A 13654-nucleotide genomic window follows, 5' to 3' on the forward strand; every position below is an offset into this window, starting at 1 on the left:
CCACTCATTTGCATGAGGTTGAGGTCCGGGCTACTTAATGAAATGAAAACACGCCGCAAGGCTACAAGAGAGATGTATTGCACGGCTGCTTACAAAGACAATGAATGGGAAGCGTGGAAAAGAAGATCACTATGAACGCGTACCGTAAGCCTTCAGATATACGTTATACCTAGCGATGTTACGTTCTGTGCCGAGGCTTCGAAGCGTGTGTCGAGAAATCCCGGATGTTGTCCGTGAAGCGCGGATCGAGGCTTGTGTGGTTTTAGACAAACGACGTCATTGATGACATCCGAAGACTCGCTGCCCGTCCGTACCACGTGATTGGTTTAGGAAGTGGTTCGAATCGACACGGTTTTGTTACACATCCGTGATCTACACGGGCAACAGTTTTAGAACAGCCTACTAATATTGCCCCTCCTGCTATTATTATATTATGACAAAAGGATCGATTTACACACGTTTGATAGCCGCATTCCTCTCAAGGAAATCCATTTATTATACAGTCATGTTGATTATACTATACCAAAAGAAAATACACATTGATATAAACAGATTAGGTGGAAATTGAGTTTTTTTCTTTAGCGTTATTAGTCTATACCGGCACAAAATTCTGTCAAATACCATCTGATACAGTGTATCACAGATCACACGGACCATCTGTAACATATCTGCCTGTTTTACACTCTGAAGCCTCGAGAAATGAACCCTTATGCGAACCACTTTGCTCATCTCTGATTCAGGCGTCGGGCACATGCAGGAGGCGCACAGACGTAAAGTAAAAAACCCAAAATGTGTTGACAACAGCGTGGGCAGGAGGAATCAGATTAGAGGAGATGAAACTTTGAAGGATCCCTGAGAGGAGGATTGTTAAAGCAGCAAATATCTGAACTACATGACAAGATTGTCTTTTAGAGAGTTCAAATTGGAGGCAATTAGTCTTTCCATTCATTTTGAATGGGGGTAGTGCATTTAGGCTGCGGGGGGGGGGGGGAATTTGTCTACACAACTGTGTGAGTCAATTGACTTCAAAAAGTTCACCACTTTACTCGAACCAAAGTTCAAAACACCTGTTCATGTCTTCTTTAGTCTGTTGGCAATTTAGGTTTTTTTCCTGGAACACGTCATGTGTAGACTGTTTACATATTTATGACCATATGTAGGCTACATTTTATGTACTGGTGTTATTGTTGAATACATTGTGAATACATATTTCTAAAATTGTATGATGTTTTTGTTAAGCTCACACGCAATACTTTTTCTGACCTTTTTGAATCCCCTGACAAATAACCCATATTACAAAAAATAAAAACTAAACTAAAACTAAGCATTTTCAAAAAATAAAAACTAAACTAGTGAACCCGCTTTAAAAACTAATTAAAACTAAACTGAATTTGAAAACAAAAAGTCAAATCGAAATAAAAATAAAAACTAATGAAAAATGCAAAAACTATTATAACCTTGGTGCCCTGACAGTAGCTAGGTAAGGACTACTAGCCAGTCAGAAGCAGAGTATGAGGGCGTGCCCTGACAGTAGCTAGGTAAGGACTACTAGCCAGTCAGAAGCAGAGTATGAGGGCATGCCATGCTAGCGGCTAGGCGAGCATTATAACGTCTGTTACAAAGGGACGGAAAGGGGAAAAGCCAAAAAGCATAATATGAGCACTTTAAAACACTATGGAGGGTAAAAATCTAAACACAAGCACTGAACTGGCCGGGAGTTTGTGTAATAGCTGAATGTTTCCTGCAACAACAAAGCACTGGCTGTGTCTCGCTCGTCTCTTTTCTTTTTCTCTCTCTCCTGTGAAATAAAGCTGCCTTCAAGTGCGGTCGGAAACGTCGAAATCTATAAACGATCTGGCCGAAAACAGTAATTGTGAAATATAAAGTCTGCTTGTGCTACACTGGGGGGGGTTTGACAACACAACAGGACGTCACACAAATGGGCCGTTTCATTGACACGCCAACCCTGCGGAAAATCGCCAGATTGCTTTCTTCGGTGTGTATGCTCACTTAGGAAAGACTGGCGTATGAAAAATCTCAAGTCTGAAGTAGGATTCGAACCCTAACCCATGACTGAACCTGCCAGCTGACAAACCTTGTTTTCACCCTCAGTATGTCCTGTTCATTTATTCACAAGTGACAGTCTCTCTCTATCGATCGTCAACGAGAGTTGCAAAGATTAATTGATTAGTTGTCCACTATTTAAATGAATCTTTTTATCGGTTTGAGTCATTTTTTATGAAAACAAAAAGTAATCATTCTCTGATTCCAGCTTCTTAAATGTGAATACTTTCTAGTTTCTTCTCTCCTCTGTGACAGTAAACTGAATATATTTGAATTGTGGACAAAACAAGACATTTGAGGACGTCATCTTGGACTTTGGGAAACACTGATCGACAGTTTTCACATTTTCTGACATCTTATAGACCCAACAACTTTTCCATTAATGGAGAAAATAATTGTTGGCTGCAGCCCTGTCGTAAACATCGCTATATCTTGTTGCTGACCAGAGAAATTGACAACACAAACTGCTGCTATGTCTTGAGTGTCCAAAATAGAAACACACAGAACCACAAATAATACTTCTACTTGTCTCTATTGTTAGGTTGTTTCAAAAGCAGCTGAGGCAATCTGGGAACCATGATTTGATCCTCTAACAAGCTCTGTAATCAGAGTCGCCGCTGGAGACACTCAAACTCAAAAACTCAAATGTTAGCACCAGTGGTGGGAATTAACTATTTTGCTAAAGCATTGTACTTTCAGTGCAATTTTGTGGTACTTTTTCTCATCACGAAACACAAGAGAGCAGTAGCTTTTCCACATGACAGCACAACCAATCACATGCTTTTCACATCAATCATGATGATCATGCAGTGAGAGGCTGCTGACAGCCAGACTTGGCCTGCAAGCCTGTCCGCACCAGAGTCTGCTGAGAAAACACCAATTTCTGTTTCAGGAAATATGTCATCTTGTCCCCTTTAAAATGTCTCTTTGGCTGCAAAGAAACCCCTCAACCCCTCACACACTGTCTATCTAACTTAGCCAAAGTCAGTTTGAACAGAAAAATCCTTTGCTATGATGTGAGACAGTTGCGTCTAACTTAAGATAAATAATAGCTGGCAACGTTTTCAGACCTTCATCAGGCAAAATGTTGCTAAAAAAGTACCCAAACATTGCCAGCTATTGAATTTATCTTTGCAGGTGACAATGTGCGGGAGTTTTTCGGCAACTTTTGACCTATGCTCGTCTCACTCCGACGCGCCTGCGTCACCTTATAGCAAAGTATTTTTCTGTTCAAATTTACTTTGGCTAAAAAATAACCAGATTTAGTTCTAGCTAAAACATGCTAAAAATGTAACATATTTTTGATAAAGGAATAATCTTTTAACTAGCAGGAGCTGGCTGATGTGGGGAAATCTGTGTGCCACTCATGTTCTGTACAATCTTTCAGCAACTTGTCAGCCTTCCTCAAATTGACCTATCAACCCATGTTTTCTGTGTTTGGCCCTCGCCAAACCTACTGTTGAGCGGGGGCTGCTCTGTGCTTGAACTACACCCACGCTCCTGTCTCCCAGCAAGTGGACAAACATGTTATTTCCCAAATCAGAAATCCATTTGCAACTTCTTGCAAACACTTCCCACATAGACGAAAAGGCATTAAGGGCTCGATAAGAGCGAAGTGTCCCCCCCCCCCCCACTACTAACTGCTGCAATCATCCCTGCAGGATGAAAGTACACACACACTTTAGTTTAAGGTTCTTCAACAGTCTCCACTCTATTCTCTGCAGCAGCTAGTTCACTGGAAATGGGCTGCTCAAATCAACACAGGAATTAAATGCCGTTTCTGATTGTGCAGCTTTCAACGTGCTAACATTGCTATTTCATTGCTGCCAAATCAGCATTGCTTTGCTTTGTTTTAATTTTCTCACACTGTTTCACTTTTGATACCAGCCTATGTAGTTTGGGGGGGTTGAAACTGGACTATGCTCTGCTACTTGGGCCTCTTTGTGACTCCAAACCATACGACGATATAGGTTGTTCTATTCCTACCCACGAATACGACCCACAGAAACAAACCAGAGAACGTAACGGTCGCAGTTTTAAACATGTTGTTAAGGTTGTGAAACGGTTGCAGTTTGGTTAGGTTTAGGCTAGTCTACATTGATAACGTTCCACTTCCGGGATTGTTCAGGTGCCACCGGAAATTCTGCCGGATGTCCCTCTTTTAGGCTGGATGTCCAGCACCTTCCTCTTTCTTTGTGTTGCCGTTCTAAACTCCGGTGGATTTATGAGGACTGTGTCTACGTTATGGGAACAACAATCTCTGACATTGGTCCGGTATTAAGCGAGATCGCTGCAGTCGGCAGCAGCGAAATCAGCTACAATCTAAGATAATAGGGCAATTGTCCAGCTTGTATTTACTTTCACAAAAGTGCTTGTTTTGCCGCTGACAGGCTCAGATTAATATTCTAAGTGTCTGACAACATTATGGAAAGGATTTCTAAGGAGGTCGACCTTTCTGTTAAAGAGTAAGAGCATTTTTTTTTTTAAAAAAAAAAAAAAACATCTGCGAAATAGCGTAAATTTTAAATAAACAGTAATTTTAGCATCGTAAAATACACTTCATTCAAACAAAATAAAACTATAAAAAGCCGTTTTGGGTCATCTTTCCACTTTTCCAACCCTCACAGCTCTAGTTTTGGTTGAAATAAACACATAGTTTACTGATTTACATGTGAAAATATGTTGGATCTATACACGCTAAAAGTATTACTTATTTAAATGGAGTCTGGTGGGTTTAGAGCTAGTGACTTCAGAGCTGTTTCTGGTTAAACAGAAAGGTCTCAAAGAGGTTTTAAAGGTCTATCTCTGAAGGGATCCTTTCCATAATGTTTTCAGACACTTAGAATATTAATCTGAGCCTGTCAGCGGCAAAACACCACTTTTGTGAAGGTAAATACAAGCTGGACAATTGCCCTATTATCTTACATTGTAGCTTGTTTCTCTGCTGCCGACTGCATCGAGCTCGCTTAATACTGGACCAATGTCAGAGATTGTTGTTCCCATCAGACACTAAGATAAAAAAAAACTAACATAGGAAAATAGGGTTGAAAAAGACGGTGGTTAACCTTTAACATCTTGTTTGTTATCTAGGTTCGGGACTTTTTAAGTCTCTAAATACTGCGGTGCTGACAGGGTTGGAAAAGCTGATCAATTCTCAGCGTTTTTCAGACTTGTCATGTCACAGCAAAAACTGGTCTCATTGGATGTCGTCTAACTTTGTCCGGTTAATATCAAATAGCTTGACGCAAACGAGAATCAGAGCCTGATCCATTACATGGAACTCTGCAGCCCCGTAAAAGGTCAACGAAGCATCAGAGATAACATTTCTCTACCTGCAGCACAGTAACACCTGCACTGCAGCGACAGCTGATCAGGATTTCTTCATGACTCACACATTACAAGGAGAAATATATATAAAAAAAAAAAAAATGTTTTAAAAAGATGTTGAGGAAGTGGTTCTTACATCTCCTCCGCTGTCCTTAAGGCCCAGGATGTTTGGGTGCTGAGACAGCTGCACCACAGCGTCCAGCGGCAGCTCCAGCCCCGTGTTGGCTGGTACGCTGTAAAGAACCACCGGCACCGGGCTGCAGTCCGCCACCTGCAGGGGACATGCAGAGAAATCACGACCATGTTCCAATCCCAGACTTCCCCTTCCTTCCCTTAAAGGTCCCATGACATGGTGCTCTTTGGATGCTTTCATATAGACCTTAGTGGTCCCCTAACACTGTATCTGAAGTCTCTTTTATATAGGCCTTAGTGGTCCTCTAATACTGTATCTGAAGTCTTTTATATAGACCTTAGTGGTCCTCTAATACTGTATCTGAAGTCTCTTTTATATAGGCCTTAGTGGTCCCCTAATACTGTATCTGAAGTCTCTTTTATATAGACCTTAGTGGTCCCCTAATACTGTATCTGAAGTCTCTTTTATATAGGCCTTAGTGGTCCCCTAATACTGTATCTGAAGTCTCTTTTATATAGACCTTAGTGGTCCCCTAATACTGTATCTGAAGTCTCTTTTATATAGGCCTTAGTGGTCCTCTAATACTGTATCTGAAGTCTTTTATATAGACCTTAGTGGTCCTCTAATACTGTATCTGAAGTCTCTTTTATATAGGCCTTAGTGGTCCCCTAATACTGTATCTGAAGTCTCTTTTATATAGACCTTAGTGGTCCCCTAATACTGTATCTGAAGTCTCTTTTATATAGACCTTAGTGGTCCCCTAATACTGTATCTGAAGTCTCTTTTATATAGACCTTAGTGGTCCCCTAATACTGTATCTGAAGTCTCTTTTATATAGGCCTTAGTGGTCCCCTAATACTGTATCTGAAGTCTCTTTTATATAGACCTTAGTGGTCCCCTAATACTGTATCTGAAGTCTCTTTTATATAGACCTTAGTGGTCCCCTAATACTGTATCTGAAGTCTCTTTTATATAGACTTTAGTGGTCCTCTAATACTGTATCTGAAGTCTCTTTTATATAGACCTTAGTGGTCCCCTAATACTGTATCTGAAGTCTCTTTTATATAGACCTTAGTGGTCCCCTAATACTGTATCTGAAGTCTCTTTTATATAGACTTTAGTGGTCCCTCTAATACTGTATCTGAAGTCTCTTTTATATAGACTTTAGTGGTCCCCTAATACTGTATCTGAAGTCTCTTTTATATAGGCCTTAGTGGTCCCCTAATACTGTATCTGAAGTCTCTTTTATATAGACCTTAGTGGTCCCCTAATACTGTATCTGAAGTCTCTTTTATATAGGTCTTAGTGGTCCCCTAATACTGTATCTGAAGTCTCTTTTATATAGACCTTAGTGGTCCTCTAATACTGTATCTGAAGTCTCTTTTATATAGACTTTAGTGGTCCCCTAATACTGTATCTGAAGTCTCTTTTATATAGACCTTAGTGGTCCCCTAATACTGTATCTGAAGTCTCTTTTATATAGACCTTAGTGGTCCCCTAATACTGTATCTGAAGTCTCTTTCCCGAAATTCAGCCTTGGTGCAGAATTACAGCCACTAGAGCCAGTCCCACAGTGAGCTTTCCATAGGATGTGCCATTTCTGTTTGTATCTATTGAGGAGGAGAGAGGAGTGGGGCAAGGTGGAGGGTGGGGGTGACAACATAAGAAGCAAGATTCCAGATCGGCCCGTCTGAGCTTTCATTTTCTCAAAGGCAGAGCAGGATACCCAGGGCTCGGTTTACACCTATCACCATTTCTAGCCACTGGGGGACCATAGGCAGGCTGGGGGAACGCATATTAATGTTAAAAAACCTCACAAAAGTGACATTTTCATGCCATGGGACCTTTAATCTCTCCCGTATTTACAATAAATCCTATAAAGCCTCACCAACAAGGGCCCCACTGACACTGACTCTTACTAAGAATTTCTTAACCCTTGTGTTGTCTTCCCGTCGACCATGAACTTGTGTTCCCAGCGGGTCAAAATTGACAATGAACTTTTTTTGGCGCTTTTCCCGCCATTTTTGTCCCTTTTTTTCCGATGCTTTTGGCGCTTTTTTTTAGAGCCCGACCGATAAATCCGATATTAGGCATTTTCCAAACTATCGGTATCGGCATTTATAATGGCTGATAAATGAATATTTAAAAAATAAAATAAAAACGGACGAAACACCCTTCAACCAGTGTTGGCGTTGCATAGTTTGTCCACCAGAGGGCGCTCTACAACGTTCCTGTTGCCAACACTCTTTGAATTTTGTTGTTGTTATTGTGTTTTTGTTCAAAGGACTTTAAGTTTCATATCTTAAGTTTGTATTTTTATACATTTTATTTATCAGAACTTTAATATATTTTGATGCTCCTCTGTTCTGTGGTGACAATAAAACAAACAAGTTTATTTTTAAACTGTATTATCATTATTTTAGTGAGGACTCATAAATAACTAATGTTAGGGAAATCTGTTTATGTTTTGTTACTCGTTTCTGGATTTTTTTTTAAAATATATATCGGCCGATATATCGGAATATCGGATTTTTAAATCACCAAATATTTGTATCGATATCGGCTTTTTAAAATTGATGGTCAATAAACCTTACATACATGACATTATACCAATTTTTTGAGTTCAAAAAAGCAGACATTATAAATAATTGTTACTATTAGTTAAGATCAGAGGATGTTGTGGTGGGTGTCAGGACACGCTTTCAAAACCACTTAAAAAAAATATATAAATGCTATAAAATTGAATAAAACACTCAAAAATAATCGTTATTTTTGTTTAAAAGTCGTGTGGGTTCTATACAACGTACATCCATGTTATTTTTGGGCAATCTGGTTTAAAGAAACCCATATTTCTGATATTGAAAACTTTGAAAAACACAAGGGTTAAGTCAAGAACAGTACTACTTCTGTTTGACTGTCAGGTGACCTTTGCGAAGTGCTGGATCAGAGCGCGGCCGTCCATCTTGCCCTTATAGAAGCAGGGCGTTACCACGAGGGCGACGTCGGCTCCGGCTGCCGCCATCTTCTCCGTGAGCTGCACTGTGGCTCTCGTGGCTGAACAGACGAAAGAGAGGGGGAAGAAACTTTACCATTCAGATTTAATCCGCGCCCTTTTCGACTGCACAACACGTCTCTCAAAAACCTTTTTTATCACCACGAGAGTTACAGGACGGTAGGTGGAAATCACACAGGAACTCATGGATGCAGGAGGTTTCATACACACTAGCTATGTCCCAATTCAGAGGCCACAGCCTCCCTGGGCCGCAGCCTTCGAAGCCCACGAAGGGCCGAACCCATAGAAAGTGAAAGAAATTCAATTCAATTTTATTTATAGTATCAAATCATAACAGGAGTTATCTCAGGACAGGTTACAAAGCAAACAAATTCCAGTGATTCCCCCCCAAGAGCATGCATAAATGCGACAGTGGCAAGGAAAAACTCCCTTTTAGGACACAGCGACGCCATAGACTTCGACGGAGACCAGTGAAGTCTATTAGAAGCACTTTTCCGGTGATGGCTGAGTGTTACTGCGCAGCCTCAAACTGAGCTTGACGACGTATTTGTGACGTGAGCAACCTGTCTGAAAGTTTTAAGTCTTCCGGTAGCTGTGCCAAGAGAAATCTGTTTGTTCGTGGATAAATGTTACTTCATATGAATTCACTTGCCACATACCTAAGTATTTCCAATCTATCAAAACGCTGCTGAAATATTTTATTCCAATGCTTTTCATGGACTCTCTATGGGCTTCTCCCTTGACTGTATGCCTCCACGTCCCCCGATTGCCTGCGAGCTCTCCTATACTATACTGTAATTTCTCTACTATGGAACAGAAAGTCGCGTGGTCATGACACAATCGTTAGCCTATTTTTACAAAAAAAAACGTCCGCTACGGAGCCATAACGTGAGATACAAGGTAATGGAGCCTTTTATACATTGTCGTGTTTCTTTAGAAATCAACAATGGACAAATAGAGTCTTTAAACGTTTCAGATGTAAAGGTATTCGCTGTCAAAGTGACGTCAAAATGAATGGGAGTCAATGGAATGCTAGCGCAAGGTGATGGCTTGTTAGCCTCAGAATCTCCCCATAGGAAGTACGCTTTCCGGATGCTCGCTTACCCCCTCGGCGGAACCGAGTGGTCTCCGAAATGAAACGGTCTGGTCTGCAGAGCAGAAGCGCCGCTCCTGTCGCCTAGTAAGCGTGACAGCTGCAGCTGATAAGTGATCAAAACGTTTAACTACAGCACCGAAATGGAGTTGTTGTTTTTAAATTTGACCAATTTGGTCAAAGTGGCTCAAAGAGAGAGGAAAATAAATACTAAACGGTGATGTACACGTGAACATCTCTTGTCTCGGAGACCAGGAGAGCTCCTGTCAGCTCACGGTGGGGTCTTTGAACAGGACTGGCCAGCCCGATATCTAGCTCCCCCCGGCAGAGCTAGCTGGCGTCAGGCCAGTTTAGCTCCTATACGCAAATTTTTAATTTGCCTGAAATTTTCATAACACTGTCTATATTCGACATCTACACAGTTAAATGGAATCATTTTTTTAAATTTTTGAAATGGATCTTCGGGGGAATAATTCCATACACCACAAAGAAGACAAAGCAAGTGGGGTGTGTGTGTGTGTGTGTGTGTGTGTGTGTGTGTGTGTGTGTGTGTTTTCAAATATGTCGCTGGAATATTTACTGAATAAACATCTGTGAAATAATTGATGAAGTGAGAGCCCAGGAGGTCTTTATATCGTCAGTGCATGCAGGAAGAAGAGAGTAAATGCTCCTCTCTGTGTGAATGTTCATTATAGAACGGAACAGGCAATAGACTCCATTTGACTTCAATTATCAGTCTGTAAGAATGAATGACACTACCTGCCTCATAATGAGCTTCAACTCAAGATCTATATCAGAAACGCATGTAGAGGCAATTACAGCTCCACACACACACATACACAGTACAACAACCTACATACTGTCATTTCAATGAAGCTTTATATACATTTATTTCAGTGTCAGTGAGTGTCAATTTTTGAAGAATGATTATTATTTAAATGTCAAATATACTGTACATTACCACCACGGCTGTCATGAAGCTAACTAGGCCTAATTATTGTCAATTTGTTTAACATTATTTATCCCTGAACCTTGAACGCATAAAAAAGCTTTTCATAATCATAGTAGTAAAAGAGAACACACACACACACAGGTGCGCGTTTCACTATCTTTGTGGGGACCCGTCATTGACATAATGCATTCCCTAGCCCCTTACCCTAACCTTAACCATCACCACTAAATGCTTAACCTTAACCCTTACCCTCACCCTAACCATAACCTCATTCTAACCCTAATCCTAAAACCAAGTCTTAACCCTCAAACAGACCTTTAAAGTTGTGGGGTCCAGCATTTTGGCCCCACAAAGCTGTCGGGACCCCACAAGTATACTGTATTTCGGGTTTTTGTACCCCACGAATATAGTTAAACAAGACCTCACACACACACACACACACACACACACACACACACACACACACACACACACACACACACACACACACACACACACACACCTACATTCACAGCCTGATCCGGCCATCAGCAGTTTGTCGGTCGGCAATGATCTCCTGACCGTCTTCACCACCTCCACCCGCTCTTCTTCCGTCAGGTACGGGTACTCTCCATTGGAACCCTGAACCACCAGACCTGCAACACACAAAAAAACTAAATTTTATTTTTGTTACCTCAAGTTACCCCTGTATGTTTATCTGTCTGACTCTCTGTGCCTAACTAGTCTATATCGACGACGTTCTACTTCCGGGATTGTTCAGGTGCCGCCGGAAGTTCCGCTGGATGTCCGTAACCTTCCGCTTTCTTTGTGTTGGAGATCTAAACTCCGGTGGATTTCTGAGGACTATGGTTAACTGCTCCTCAGATCTCTGCAGGGTAAATCCAGACAGCTAGCTAGACTATCTGTCCAATCTGAGTTTTCTGTTGTACGACTAAAACAACCTTTGAAACGTACACATGTTGCACCAAAACAAGTTCCTTCCCGAGGCTATTTTGCAGAGGCTCCGCCCAGCGCTTAGTGCCGCCCAAGACGATTGTGATTGGTTTAAAGAAATGCCAATAAACCAGACCACGTTTTCCTCCCATCCCCAGTGCTGTGTGGACTAGCCAGACCCTCCTCGGCAGCACTGTGGAGGAGGGTCTGGCAATGCTGACTACTGACTAACCAACTGTGCCTCTCAAACTGGTGGCCAGAGAGGCTTTACATTTATTCTTATTTTTTGTGCCGCCATTAGACCAATTGTATACCTTTGAAAACTATTCTGTCATCTACCCACACCAGTAACGACTGTACAAGAGAAATCTGAAGAGATCATGCCTAAGTAGAGACAGCACTCTTCTTTTTGTTCTCTTCTCTTTTTACTTCTTAATATTGGGACTATAATAGTAGTACCAGAAGTGGTAAAAGGAGTAATTATGTTAACAGTAACACTGGTAAAAGTAATAATAATAATAGTAGCAGCAGTAGAGTTAAAATCCTCTGAAACTGAATATCTTTGAGTTGTGGACAAAACAAAACATTTGAGGACGTCATCTTGGGCTTTGGGAAACACTGATTGACATTTTTATATAAACCAAACAACTAATCAGTTCATCGAGAAAATAAAATCGACAGATTAATCGCCAATGAAACTAAAAGTTAGTTGCAGTCCTAAATAATAATTTCAGAGTACTACTACTACTAATGCTACATGTAATAGATAGTAGCATCAGCACCATTAAGTAGTACATGTAGACTGTGGCTGCTGTAAAAATCATATTTGTAGTAGTAATAGAAATCCACCAGAGGGCGACAAACACATGCAGGCCTCCAGGTGATTTCTCGTTTTTTCCTCAGTGCTGAACTTTGTCCTCTCTATCAGGTCCCTAAGCAAATACTGAAGGCGTACAACCAAGGTCCAAAATTTACTTTTTTGTCCACCAGCCAAATGGATAGTGAATGTTCACATGATACCAGCCACTCAATAACTAACGTTACTTCTATCAGTCTGCCCTCATGTCATGTGTAAATCACTACCAGTGTGACTTAAAACTAAACGCTAACAGTCCGCACTGTTGTCTTACTGTGGACCATCCGGGTCCTTCTCAACGACCCCTGCCCTGCACCTCAGACTCTACTTTGGAAACCTTTCTAGACTCTTCTAACCTTCCAGAAAAGCGAGTTTTGTTTCTTATTCTGCGCTCCCTTCTCCAGGCCTGACCTTTAAATGGTATCTTGGCATATTTCTGCAGGTTGCTCTCCAGTTTCTGGTAGTCCACCTCCTCCTTGGCGGTAAACGGAGTGGCAATGGGCGGATAAATACCGCTGAGGTCCAGCCTGGCAGCTGCTGCTGTGTGGCTCTGGGTCAGTTTCCATGCCGACAGGTGAACGCCTCTGCACACGGGACTCAGGCTTCTCCATACCCGTACGCACAGCATTGTAAAGCGGGCAGAGTGACCGAGCGGCTCGCTGACTGTGTGCGAGGTGGGACTGTGTGCAGCTGCTGCTGCAACCGAGGACAGTTAATGACTAACCCGCTTTTGTAAATATTGACCAGAATTTGTGATTTCTGAACAACTTTGAAAGTGTGTCAACTCTTAAAACGACTCTGTTCGCGCAGAATTAAACGCGGTTTTAATCGGCCACTTTTTGCTCTCCGTGGCAGGTAAAATTCTGGCTTTTCTGTTGATTTCACACGGTTACCTGACACACGTTTGAAATGTTTGTCAGGCGGTTAGAAACAACGATTTTCAGCACGCAATGTTAGCAATGCAACCGGCTAATGCAACAGATCCAAAGCTCCGCCCAGGGGCAGTAAGGGGTCATCAACCACAAGCTTGTCCCAGGACTCTGGATATATACATATATATATATATATATATATATATATATATATATATATATATATATATATATATATATATATAATATGTGTGTGTGTATGTCTGGTATTCATGAATACCAGACATACACACACATATATGCTATACATATACATTTTTTTATATATATATGTATATGTGTATGTGTGTATATATATATATGTGTGTGTGTATATATATATGTGTATGTGTGTGTGTATATATATATATA

The 13654-nt window shown here is 41.1% G+C and overlaps 1 protein-coding gene across 1 annotated transcript in view; it reads right to left on the reverse strand.

Moving 5' to 3' along the window:
- The window catches only part of hoga1 (4-hydroxy-2-oxoglutarate aldolase 1), a 31016-nt gene extending 17650 nt beyond the window's left edge, over window positions 1–13366 (reverse strand). The window contains exons 1-4 of the mRNA XM_078273931.1: window positions 12783–13366; window positions 11089–11217; window positions 8451–8578; window positions 5528–5662 (exon numbers count right to left, since the gene is read on the reverse strand). Of these exons, the coding sequence (XP_078130057.1) occupies window positions 5528–5662; window positions 8451–8578; window positions 11089–11217; window positions 12783–12999 (609 nt within the window). The 5' untranslated portion in view covers window positions 13000–13366. The remainder of the gene's footprint in view (window positions 1–5527; window positions 5663–8450; window positions 8579–11088; window positions 11218–12782) is intronic.
- Window positions 13367–13654: the final 288 nt, after the last annotated feature.

Source organism: Sander vitreus, chromosome 2, assembly GCF_031162955.1.
Source record: "Sander vitreus isolate 19-12246 chromosome 2, sanVit1, whole genome shotgun sequence".
In the NCBI taxonomy this organism is placed as follows: domain Eukaryota; kingdom Metazoa; phylum Chordata; class Actinopteri; order Perciformes; family Percidae; genus Sander; species Sander vitreus.